This window comes from Archocentrus centrarchus, chromosome 12 (assembly GCF_007364275.1).
Source record: "Archocentrus centrarchus isolate MPI-CPG fArcCen1 chromosome 12, fArcCen1, whole genome shotgun sequence".
NCBI classification, from domain to species: Eukaryota; Metazoa; Chordata; class Actinopteri; order Cichliformes; family Cichlidae; genus Archocentrus; species Archocentrus centrarchus.
The window spans coordinates 5381128-5394202 of record NC_044357.1 but is presented as its reverse complement, the minus strand read 5'-3'; the positions used below and the strand labels follow the sequence as shown (position 1 = coordinate 5394202).

Genomic DNA, 13075 nt, shown 5'->3' with positions numbered 1-13075 from the left:
TCAATTCCTCTATCCTCTGGGAGCTGCCTGCATACTCTCACTACTCTCATGCTAAACAATGTTACAGGCAGCATCTTCAGATCCTTTCATGTCTGTCACATGTGCTCAGGATGAACCTGCTCTCATCTGTGAAAAGCACAGGTCGCCAGTGGTGGACCTGCCAATTCTGGTTTTCTACAGTAAATGCCAGTTAGGCTCCACAGTGCCGGGCAGTGAGCACAGGGCTCGCTAGAGGATGACGTGCCCTCAGGCCACCCTCATGAAGTGTGTTTCTGATTGTTTGATCAGAGACATTCACACCAGTGCTGAAGGTCATCTTGTAGCTCTGGCAGTGCTTGTCCTGTTCCTCCTTGCACAAAGGAGCAGATACCGGTCCTGCTGATGGGTCAAGGACCTTCTACAGCCCTGTCCAGCTCTCCCAGAGTAACTGCCTGTCTCCCGGAGTCTCCTCCATGTTCTTGAGACTGTGCTGGGAGACACAGCAAATCTTCTGGTACTGGCACGTATTGAGGAATTGGACCCCTTGTGCTGTACAAAAACTATTTCACCTAATCAAAATGACTGTACCAGGGACAGAAAAAATATTCTATGAAATCCCAAAATCATCCAGCATGTCGCTTGATTTATTTTAAAAACTTCTTATTTACATACAGAATTTTAGAAATAAAGTTACAGGCAGTGTCCTGAGAATATTATGTGCAAACACACCCATTGGAACACAAAAGCATGATGGGGATTATATGAGGATTTAAGCCTGCTTCACATTGTATATTCGGTAGTTCACAGTTTCCTGCTATTCATAGTCAGTGTGGAGTGAAAATACAAGATTAACCACAACCCTCTAAAATATTTAGCGTAAGGATCACAAGCAGAAATCACCCATCTTCATGTAACAGTTCATTTATACTAGAGCATCCTGTTTTCAGGAGTACTGAGTGTTTGAAATCTTCTTCCACAGTAATGTCTTCAGGTTGTTAAGCACTAGTGAGTGGTGAACTTCCATTTGGCTTGCCAAACCACTGAGTGTCACACAGGTGCGCAGCTGCTTTTCCAGATCCCCACGCAGGTCTGAAGGTGCTCCAAAAAGCAGATAATCCTGCAGCAGCACACACACCTTTGCGAGATTAGGCTGTACAACCTCAGTGTTACACTGCTTCACCAAACGGTCGCACGTGGCTGTGCAGTCCCGCCTGTACGTGCAGTCTGCGTTCGTCTCGCATCGCCGTCCCTTCAAAAATCCCCGCACAACAGCTTCTGACGCCACGCTGCCCAGGTTGGCCATCTTGCAGTCATACTTTGAATTATAGCCAACATGGTAAGGATTGGCATCACATATTAGGAAACTCCCGTAAGAGCCGTGGAAAACCTCTTCCACAAATTCCAGCAGGCCGATGGTGATGCGAGCTCTGCGGGGCCAGGCTGGTGCGAGCCAGTGGTTCAGGCTGGAGCTCAAGGCCTCTGGGATGAGTGCCTGCAGGTAATTAGGAACCTCGAGCCTGTAGAGAGAGCTGTGGCTCACACGCTCTGTCACATACAAGTCTCCACAGAAGCCTAGCAGCTTAGGGGTGTGCTCCTTTTCCTGCAGCGCCACCATCAGGAGGAACTCGTTGATCTGGAGAAGAGCCCAAATAGACTTGGCCTCTGCTAGTGACACTTTGCCATCTTGGTTGACATCAGCCAGTGTGATGACCCTGTCCACCAAGGTGCTCAAGGATGGCTGTTCACCAAGGTTAACCTGCAGGAAGGAGGTTGGTGCATGTTATAAATGTGTTATAGATAAACACACACACATATACACACACACACATACACACACACACACACACACACACACACACACACACACACACACACACATATATATATATATATATATATATATATATAAAATCTTGATTTAACCAATGAGCATAAATGCTGCTGAGAGCAACACACTTTTAGATAAGATCTCTACATCCAAGCTCATTTAAACACATTAATGCATAACCAATGCTTCCTAATAGGTGTGTTTAGAATTTGAGTAGGTTGTTCCACGTTATTTTAAAATAGACTATCTGCACAGAAACCTTGAGGAAAGTGTGCAGCATCTCTTTAAATTCATCCATCGAGGTTCCGCGAGTGGGTTTGTCAAACAAGTTCATCTCCTGTCGCAGAATGGAGTCGGGAGCTCCGTCGGCTTTCACTGGATCCTCAATGCCACATTTGATTACAACAGGCCTCTCCTTCCACAGTCCATTGTACACCTGCAAACATGAAAATATGATTTTAGTTAGAGCTGTGTGGCCTTTTGTGAATGTGCAGTTCCACAAAAGGCCACTAGAGGATGACAACAAAAGCAAGTCAATCCTCACAGAACTGCATGCTGAAAGAGTATAAGTAAATATAATTTTATGATATTTACTTAGACTCTTTCTCGCCGACCTAGAGAAATAACAATGTCCTCCAAACTATCAAAGTGCCCTTTAAACCCCACTCCTACAAGACTGCTCAAAGAAGTTTCACCATTAATTAATGCTTCAATTTTAAATATGATTATCTTTATTAACAGGCTGTGCACCATTACTTAACAAGAAGCACTCAGAGAGCACAAAGAGAGGTTTGCAGTGCAGTAAAAATCAGATACAGGCAGCATGACAGAGGTTTACTTTGATTACAGAGACATTATGTAGGAACAGGTAATGGATAATAGGTACTGATTCATAAATAACTGAACATGAAGAAATTGAGCTAATTATATATTATTATACTACAGTATATTTCTAACTAACCGGGAGGCTCATTCTCTTTCTCTTGACTTTCTTTAAAAATATAAAACATTTTTAAACCTGAAAGAAAGGCAGATGTGAAATGTGATATTTAGAATCCCCATAGACCAGTATCATTTCCATTACAAACACAGGCGGGAGAATTTTAAGCAGAGTTTTAAAGATAAAAAACATTTTATAGTTTGACCTTATTTGACTTTTAAGAAGATAGCAGATAGCATCTATATAGCATTATTATCACTTTGACTATCGACCTTGAAGGAGAGGTCAGAGGTCAAACGTGACGTGATATTTTAAATCTTTATATGGTACATTCTATATGTTGACAATACACACCACACTTGTATGACGCATAGTTTCTAAGTTATAAGGCTTTTTGTCAATTTTCAACCAATAAATCATTAACTTGACCTTGAAGACCTTCGTGGATGCAAGCCAAATGTTAACGGATTTTTTAAATGACCCCACTCTGCACCCCTACAAAGTTTGCAGCCAGGATGTAGAGTGCATCACGGCACAGACACAGCACTAGTGACAGTGTAGAAAAGTCCCTGTTATTAGAGAACTACAGCCCTTGTTCAGTCATGGGACTGCCCCTGAGCTGAGCGGCATGACTCTCCTGGGCTGATGATGGCGTGGAGAGCTTTTGGGAACTAAGGGAATAGTCATCCGTTATTTGTTATGACTGGTGTGCGTCACATGAGGGAAGCACACCACACATACCTTCTTGTACCATCACACTGAATATAAGTAAACTGCATCTCTTGCAAATCAGTATTTGGATGTCAGCCTCCCCTTCTGAACCAGGATAATATAATATATAAGTGTCTAACCAGATGCTTACTCTAGATGGCGTTACCTTGACCTCCAGTAACACTGTGAGGAATCCTGGAGTCATTTTTTTTAAAATCACAGAATGTCCTTCAGCATGCACATTAAACAAATGTGTAGAACTGCCCTTGAATATCGCTAAAATTAGAAATATCCTGTTGTGATGCCTGACTGATGCTGAAAAGCTAGTTCATGCGTTTATTACTTCTAGGCTGGACTATTGTAATTCATTATCAGGTTTTTCTAAAAGCTCCCTGAAAAGTCTTCAGCTGATCCAAACTGCTGCAGTGAGAGTGCCGACAGGGACTAGAGAGAGAGAGAGAGAGAGAGAGAGAGAGAGAGAGAGAGAGCATATTCCTCACATACTGTCTTCTCTTCATTGGCTCCCTGTTAAATCCAGAATAACAATACCTTATTATCCTAACAGAGCACTTTGTTCTCAGACTGCAGGCTTACTTGTGGTTTCTAGAGTTTTCAAAAATAGAATGAAAAGCAGAGCCTTCAGCCCCCCCCCCCCCCCCTCTTCTGTAGAACCAGCTCCCTGTTTGGATTCGGGAGACAGACGCCATCTCTATTTTTAAGATTAGCCTTAAAACCTTTTTGATAAAGCTTACAGTCAAGGCTGGATCGGGTGACCCTGAAACTTTAGTTACTCTGCAACAGGCCTAGGCTGCTGGAGGGTTCCCATGATGCACTGAGTGCTTCTTGTCACTTTTGTTTATACGCCACTCTGCATTTAATCATTAGTAATTATTCATTTCTGGCTCTCTTCCACAGTCCTGTCCCTCTCTGCTCTCTTCTCTTTCCCCTCACGCCACAACCAGTTGTGGCAGATGGCTGCCCCTCCCTGAGTCTGGTTCTGTCTTCCTGTTAAAAGGGAGTTTTTCCTTCCCACTGTTGCCAGGTGCCTGCTCATAGGGGGTCATGTGATTGTTGGGGTTTCTTTCTAATATGATAGGGGCTTTACCTGACAATGTTTAAAGAGGCAACTGTTGTTGTGAATTGTTAACTGATGACTTACCACTCTACCCTGTTATTCAAATATGGTCACTCTGGGCTCCAAAAAACAGTTGGTGGCAATTCAGTGACTGCAGTCAACTTTTTATAGTCGATCATCCTGTAACACTGACGGTCACATCTGATACTGTAACTAGTCCGATTATTTATTTTTCAGTATCACTACATTTGTTGTTATACAGTATTTTCATGTTCCACTAATGCACTGGTGCATTTATATTAAAAGAAACACTACAGCTCTGATGTCACATTCACCACTTCCTGATATTTGCAGTGATGATGCCATAATGAACATTTAAAGTCATGGTTTTAGGGTTACATGTTTAGGTTTTGAAATAATAAAACTTGTGCAAAATGTATTTACTTGCCACACCAGACATGCACTAACATACATTTGGAAATATATTCTTCTGTCAAAGCTTATTCTTCATGCATGTGTAAAGAGTGTTGATTTTACCTGGTGTGTAGAGGAGGTGGACATGCAGCGTTGCAGAGTTAGAGTTCTCTGGTCGCACAACGCCTTGCAGGATGAACCTGATATTATCCCTCTTCTGTAATGATCGCACTGCAAAACCAAATCAGAAACACTCTACATTAGCTGGGGGAAACAGGAAGATTCTGTAAGCACCTATTTATACATGAGGTACTTTTACAGGTAGCACACTGGCAGCTGGTATAGAGAGATAAACTGATATTTGAGGGGTCATGTGACACGTCAGCTTTCCGACATGGGGACTGAGAGAAAGGAAAACACAACTGCAATTTGCAGTGCTGGTTTAAATTGATGAATCAGTGAGATAGCATTATTTTAAGTGGTATGTTTATAGATAAAAGATGAAATATGAGGCTTCTTTCGGCTGCTCCCTCAGTACACTGGATATCGTTCCTGACGCAACCCTCCCATTTATCCAAGCTTGGGACCGGCTCCAGGAATTCACTAACTTGTGAGCCCTTGAGGCTGTATTTGTGTCTCTAAATATGAAGCTACCACCAGGAAATCAAAACTATTGTGCCAGTTTTACTTCTTTCTCGTGAGGGCACTGTACTTACTCGTGTAACCTGCTGACTTAGATTCAGCTTGTTGTCACAAAGCAGCACAGGACATGAGCCTGGCACCATGCGCAGTTTACCTGATATCTACTGACTCTCCTTCACACTGTGCTTCTCCTCACAGATCAGAGGAGTCCCCAACACAGAAAGCAACAAGAAGGATATTTACAATCGAATGAAATACCAAAACACAGTCATCGGTGTTTTTATCCCAGTTTTGCAGATATCCTGCACTGTTGGTTTTATGCTGATTTCTGATTTCTAAATTAGATTTACCATGTAAGTGACTTTCATTTAACTCAAATATAATACTTACAATGACCATGTGGCAAACATGCCCACGGCAGAGCTCAGAGTAGGAGGCGTACTGCATGTAGACGATCCAGCTGATGATGAGGATGCCCAGCCATGCCAGGAGAAGGTACTTCACCTTTATGGCTGGGAGACGACTCTTCGGAGGTTGACAGGAAAAATGAGTGCATGGGAGGAAGAAAAGAAGTCAAATTAGAGCCAGGCAGTGAATGAATGAACAGCTGGTCACCTGGCCTTAAGATGAAACTGAGATACTCAATTACACAAAGCTGCAGCTCTGTGAAAAAAGTCATTTCTTTTTTAGTGTTTTTGCATATATGTTACACCAAGCAATTCAGAGGAAAGCTTTCCTTTGTTGATCTAGAGATCCACAATATGCAGGCCGATCACTGGTATCTGATATCTGACAAATAAGATGACATTTGACAGTGGCTGACAAATCTCTGCCTAAATGCTCAGTGGACTACAAATAATCGCTGGGAACTAGTGGTTTAAATGCTTTGCATAGCGTAGTTGAGGGAAGGGAAGTGAAAATAGTAAAAATAGTAGCAGTGAGTCACTCACCTACAAGTAAATATTATTTATGGAAACAGAAACATGCGCATCAACACAAAATGTACTAAAAGTGTCAATAATATTTTATTGGAGTATTTCATGCGTGCACAAGCAGAATTTAAATGATTCTGCTTGTCACAGTGGAGTTTGCACTATAGTGTTAAATTATGATTTCACAGTCCTACATGCGTTGCAAAAAATCACAAACCTGTGGCTTCAAATTCTGGGGTATCCAGGCCCATACAGCAATAAATGAATGAGCAGCCCATCACCTGACTTTAGGATAACGCAGAGATAAATGCTGCACTGGTCTACGCGTCTATTTATTTCGCTTTTCTTTCTCGGATTCGCGACATTTTGTGATGCATATGAAGTGATCTGGGAATCTGGTCGTTTGACATGTATGCTGGAGGTGGGCAATGTGGCCCCTGTTGGTAACAAAAAAAGGAGACTGACATTGTGCAGACCACATACCTGCAGGCCTTTGGATAAAGGGCAGAACAGCATCAAATGGACCAGTCTCCGCAAAGCCCTGGGCATCATGAGCGACTCTTGTTTGGAGGCAGCGGAGCGAGAAACCAGAGATTCCTGTCTGATCACATTCTCGCAACACCCCACGCCAAGCGTCGCATAGAATCTGATTATTACGCGCGGCAAACTGAAATCTTGACTTGGCTTGTCTTTTATGACACAAGATCAGAGCATGTGTCTCAATCCGGGGTTTCAGTAGAAATCATTAGCAGCTCAAAAAATATGATGAGTATGTCCTTGACACTGAGCAATGTTTCAGTTCCATTTGGGCCAGAAAATGTCCGCTACATCCCGGAATTAGAGACCTCATCCGCAATGATCGCCAATATGTCCGAATATTAGAAAAGCGGCACCTTCATTATCCCATCAGATCAAACAAGTCATCGTACTGACAAAGAAATAAGCAGTGTGTCGACCCGAAGAGCGCACAGCCTCCGTTTCCCAGCGACTCGCTGCTGCGCATCTTTAAAGGGAGAGACGTCAGCTCTGAGGGGGGATTTTTATCCGCCGACATAAAATCTTAGTGCGCCTCTTGCCTGCAGCAGGTACTCTTGTCTTTTCCACCTGCTGTCAAATTAAAGGAAAACCACGGGCTCTTGTGAGGGGATCCTGTGGCTCTGTTAGGCTGTGGAGGGTCCACTTGTCACTTTCGAGTTGCATAGATCCAGAACATCTGACCTGATAGAGAAACCTCCTCAAGGAAACCAAAGCAGGAGGATTTATTTCTGTTCACTGCAAAATGCATCAGCAGGGCCATGGTGGAAAAACTATGCAAGCAACTCTCAAATCATTACACAACAGGAAATGATAGTTGCTGCTGAGAAACAACCTGCACAGACATGGTGCCTGAACAAAGACACATACAGGAAATCTTTCCTACATTATACAAAACCTTTTGACACACTTCTGTAAAGACACTTTCACTCTGCCAACCACTCCTTACACATACAGAGCCACTTTAATGTACTCTGACATTTTTTTCCCCAGTTATATTCAACCATTTTATTTTCTTTTTGCTTACAGAGCTCTTTCATTTTATTTCTTTATGTAATTGAGCCTTTTAATGAGTAATTTTTTTTTATCCTGCCGAGCATTGTCTTCTGTCCTATTCTACTTTACTGAAACAGGTTTACTGCTTTAGCTGTTGTAACTGGCATTTTCCAACTTTCAGGAAAAAAAAAAGATATTATATCTTACATCATTTATTTTATTACATTTTCTGTTTTGGTAGGAAAAATATGACAATTGACACAAATACATTAAAAAATTTATTGATATAAAAAGCCACAATTAATAAAATTGAGCCATCTCAACTCATATACCACCTAAGTAGTCAAGTAAAAGCTCCCATTAGATGTTTTAAGCTTTTAAATTTGGTGGAACAGCACGGTGGCGTGCTGGTTAACACTGTTAGCTCACAGCAGTTCCCAGGTTTGACTCCACCTTGGCCGGGGCCTTTCTGTGTGGGTTTTCTCCAGGTACTCCGCTTTCCTCCCACAGTCCAGACACATGCAGTCAGTGGGGTTAGGTTAATTGGTGATTCTAAATTGCCCATAGGTGTGAATAGTTGTCTGTCTCTCTGTGACAGGTTGGTGACCTGTCCAGGGTGTACCCTGCTTCTGACAGCTGGGCTAGGCTGCAGCAGAGCCACTAAGCGGAATGAAATGCTGAAACTGAAAACCAAAACATGGAGGAGCAGCTACACGAATTGGGCAAACTGACAAGATGGAGTTAGATGGTGATGGAGAGCTGCTTTGGCAATAATAACATCTGCAATACTGGGGCACCCTGGGTATCCATCTGCAAAGATAAATCACAGTTAGAAGTTTGGTTATGTTAAATTCCAGTTTCAACAAACATTTCATCACTTGTCAGGGTTCAATAAATTTGCACGTTGGTCAAGTCCATCACTTCGAAGTCCCCAATGTCGTAAGTACTGAAATCAATGAGTAAGGCCTCAGTCACACTCTAGGCCTGTGTGGCTGAGTGTGGGTTCTCTCACAGTGCATCCATAGAGATGGAGCCAAGAACCAAGAGCCAACGAGCAGTCTCCGGTTTCTCATAAGTTTAAAACAAATACATAAAACTCCTTTCTCTCATAACATCACATTTAAAGGCAGAGGTCTAAAAACTGGAGCAAACATCAGCACGACCAAGCTGCTGTCAATCATCTGTGATGTTCCGTATGTATGTTGCATATGCATAATTTACAATTGAATCTGCACCCATCTTAGAGGAAAAAAACAAAACAAACAAAAAAAACCAGATAAAACCCACTAATTAAAACAGTAGTTCAAGGTTACAGGAACACCAAGAGTGGTGCCACCGTTAAAAGGTATTAGGAACATGATTTTTTCCCACACTGATATCATAGATGCCTCATTTATCCATTTCCTGCTTCTTGTTTCATTCCATGCGATCGATCAAAAGCAAAGGCAATCGAAAACCCCGACTGTGCCACCTTGAAGTTACTAAAATACACATTCAACTCTCCAAAGGATAACAAGCTGTGCGGATCAAGGTTATTACAGTTAACTAAAACCTAAAACTAGAGGTACATGCTAAATAAAAATAAAAACTAGGCTTTTGAAAAAAATGTATTTTGTGAACTTGGGAAATAATTACCACTGTGTAGAGCAAATATCCTTAATATTACATCTAGTAAAAATCCTATTACAGCTTCCCTGATGAGGTACTGATGGACACGTCTGAGACTCACAAGTCTCGTCACCTTCAGTCGGCTGTTTGCTTTCCTCTTCACTAGAATGCGTCCGGGCTTTTACTGTGACAGTCTCAGATTTTAGACCCTGCTCCTTCATTCCCCCTGCTGCACTATTTTAAGCCTTCCCATGAGCCTACCTGTGCTCCTCCTCTTATTTTCTCCTTCCACTCTTCCTCTATGATGTTAAGCCCCGAGTCTGCATCCGTTTCCGTCCCATCACCCCGAGCAGCACCCGTGTCACCTTTCTTCTGTCCCGAGCATACTCATTGATTTCACTATACACTTTTTCTGATGACCGGTGGTTACCAGGGGGCCACCAGGCTCTAGGCCTGTGTGACTGAGGCCTAAGATGACACAGACCTTTGGATTCTCTACCCCATTATGACACAGTGTCAACTTAATGTTGGACCGCAACGCCTCAAAAGGCAGACTGGACGAGAGCAATATTATAAATTCTTACCTTCCCAAAGCCAAACTGCTGCTGCTCCACATCTATGTGCACCATCTAAGTGGAACCTTTGGCATCTATTAATGGAAACATTCATATTCAGGTCTGAATCCAATCAATTGTAAAAGCAATTCAAAATCTCATGCCAAAAACTCATATTTAGTCCTCTTGCCATAAACATCAAGGTCAATTTGATGTCAACTGTTAAAGTCAAAATGTATTAATTATATACTCAGTGGCCACTTTGTTAGATACATAGGTATAAACAAGACAAGACAAATTTATTCATATCAGATTATGTATAGAAAAACTTCAAACAGGTAGAAATGATGCAGATTTTTAATACCACATAACTACAGACCGGCAGTCCAAGGAACACATCAGCCTTATGGCAGATTGAGAGTAAATATCTGGCCCGGTTCCATACCCAAAGCCCACTTAAGAGTGGATTTGAGCTATCGAGAGCCCGTTACTTTCTGCCATCATACTGCGCAGCAGAGGCACTGGAGCCAGGGTTGCGTCTCAAGAGGCAGTTCGAGTCACAAAAGCTTTCATCAAGACCTGTTACCATTATGTGAACTGCATTCGCTTGAGATCAGGTGTCTTCAGCAGCATGGAGGCAAAGCAGTGGCATCTCTGCTCGCTTCTTATCTACATCAACAAAAACATAAAGACATACTTCACTTATCCCAGATCTGCAAAATTATTTTATTACAGCAGTTTAACACAGGAAACATATAACAAATATAAAACAACACACAATGTTTTAAACTTATTAAATTCAAAATGACAATCATTCAAATATTTTTACATACCAAAGATCATTTCCTGTTGGTCCACTAACATCTGGTATCCAAGAGCTGGACGGCACTTCTGCAAATAAGAAACAATGTCCAAATTCAATTTGCTGGAAACAATTTTAGTGAGTATTTAAGTTTTTTTTTTAATTCTGAAAACTTCGTAGGGGTGTAGTGTTGTCATGTTAACAATCTATTAAAACTGGACTCCATCCACCGAGGTCTTCAAGGTCAGCTTAATGATTTATTGGTGGAAAATTGACAAAAAGCCTAATAACTTAGAACCTAGGATTCTTAAAGTGTGGTGTGTATTGTGAACATATAGAAAGAAACACATTTCACATTTGACCTCTGACCTCTCCTTTAAGGTCAACAGATTGAGCTAAAGGTCAAAGTGATAAGTTTTTATCAGTTTTTATCCATTTAGTCTTAAAAAGCTTCTAATATGCTTTCCAGTAACACCGAGATCTTTAAAACTGAGCTAGAAACACGTTGCTTTAATTTGCATAACTTCCGTGTTATTTGTCACAGAAATGTGACAAAAGGTGGTTTTGAGAGATTTCTAATGATATCAGTTTCATTAAAATGGATCCGCTTTCAAAACTGTTGCCACATACCTAAATTATTTTATGCTGGCGTCAAAACGATCATATAAATACAACACAAATAATGTTTATTTGAAATTACTGAAGTGATAGAATCAAAGGATGGTTAAAAAATAAAACGTTTAAGTAATAATTTGGATTGTGTTTGGTATAAAAGCTGAAATTTGTATTAAAGAAGTAGAGGTTTTAGTTTAAAAATATGCAAATCTTAACTTTGCAACAATAGTAATCATTTTAAATGGCATTACTTATGTAACTAATAAGATTCGCTATTATGATTGCTTCTTCCGGAAATTATCCTTGGAGTCTCCAGGGACTGTGGCAGGCAGTCAGTCCGTGTATGTTAAACGAGTAGATCTGTTGCACCACCCGGGAAGGCCGCGGGAAAACGCAACCAAATAAGTTTATCATCACTCAGACGTGAATTTATATCCAGGTGAACGTCGACCGCTGCAAACTTTTGAGATAGTAATTAAGAAAATACGAGCGAATAAACTTTTTTTTTCAACCCTACACACCCACTCACCATTTTGACGTGACAGCGATTTTCCCCCCTCGTGGCCACAGAAGGTCAATAGAGGATACAACTACGGAAGCTGGGAGAAACCAAATTTAACCGACGAACGGCGCATGAATTAGGATACAGACAGATGTGCTGCAGATATCTATTTATCTATAGAGATTAAGCAATCACATCTTAAGCCTATAGTCTTCAATCTGCACCACATCAAGTGTGTGGTGACTGCACACTTTCTCTCTTTGAGGAAATGTTAAGATTTCAATCTATTCTTACTCAGACTACATTAGTCTTTTTATTATTAAGGTCATTGCACATCTGCATATTACTCCTTGTTCTTCTAATGGCTGTTCAACTTAGTCACTGTTTACCCCAATTATTATTCTGTTTACGTACCTTGATTTGTATTCATTGCACATATCTGTACTGCTGTAACCCCTTGGGGATAATAAAATATTATACATACACACACATACATGGGATTACATTATATTCCAGTTCAGCTAAAGTTTGAGGCTCTAGTTAACAAGTCATTAAATGGCTCCTTGGCACCACAGCCACATGTGGGAGAATTAAAGGAAAGCCTGAACCTGAACCTTTGACCACCTACAGTGAGCATATGAGCTGGTTCTATCATCTCTGTTATGCTTGGCAACACTTGCAAATCAGTGTAGATGGTGGCATTGTGTTATGGCTTCCGCAGTCACCAAATATCAAACAAACTGACCACCACTGTATGAGTTTGAACAAATGTGTTAAACACTTTCCAGAGCAATCATCAAAATACCAAAGGAATGAATATCTTCTGGCAGAATGGTGATCCTTCTCTCCAGTAATGTTGCAGAGTAGGAGAAACAATACCAGAGTGTACTGCAGTGGCACAACTGTGTCTATATTTACTGCATGCAATAAATATAAAAAAAAT

At 41.2% G+C, this 13075-nt stretch overlaps 1 protein-coding gene, 1 long non-coding RNA gene and 1 other non-coding gene across 3 annotated transcripts; all 3 read right to left on the bottom strand.

The window, feature by feature from the left end:
- Positions 1 to 628: 628 nt before the first annotated feature.
- Positions 629 to 7510, bottom strand: dipk1b (divergent protein kinase domain 1B). The gene is made up of 5 exons (XM_030742852.1): positions 7005 to 7510; positions 5980 to 6114; positions 5071 to 5178; positions 2067 to 2243; positions 629 to 1735 (listed from the first exon to the last, which is right to left on the bottom strand). The coding sequence occupies exons 1-5, from the start codon at positions 7071 to 7073 to the stop codon at positions 923 to 925; spliced, it is 1302 nt and encodes a 433-aa protein (XP_030598712.1). The 5' UTR covers positions 7074 to 7510; the 3' UTR covers positions 629 to 922.
- An 841-nt stretch (positions 7511 to 8351) lies between these two features.
- On the bottom strand, positions 8352 to 12207 carry LOC115788934 (uncharacterized). Its single transcript, XR_004020652.1, has 5 exons — positions 12160 to 12207; positions 11047 to 11104; positions 10800 to 10882; positions 10244 to 10308; positions 8352 to 8861 (listed from the first exon to the last, which is right to left on the bottom strand). It is a non-coding gene; the product is annotated as an uncharacterized LOC115788934 (long non-coding RNA).
- Positions 10104 to 10213, bottom strand: LOC115789867 (small nucleolar RNA SNORA17). Its single transcript, XR_004020741.1, has one exon. It is a non-coding gene; the product is annotated as a small nucleolar RNA SNORA17 (small nucleolar RNA).
- Positions 12208 to 13075: the final 868 nt, after the last annotated feature.

What these genes read in the sequence shown, in the direction of transcription:
- dipk1b (XM_030742852.1), bottom strand. Translation starts at nt 7,073, where the DNA reads ATGATGCCCAGGGCTTTGCGGAGACTGGTCCATTTGATGCTGTTCTGC. An exon ending in CTTTATCCAAAGGCCTGCAG is followed by an intron (nt 6,115 to 7,004) that starts GTATGTGGTCTG and finishes CAACCTCCGAAG; the next exon opens with AGTCGTCTCCCAGCCATAAA. An exon ending in ATGTTTGCCACATGGTCATT is followed by an intron (nt 5,179 to 5,979) that starts GTAAGTATTATA and finishes TTGGTTTTGCAG; the next exon opens with TGCGATCATTACAGAAGAGG.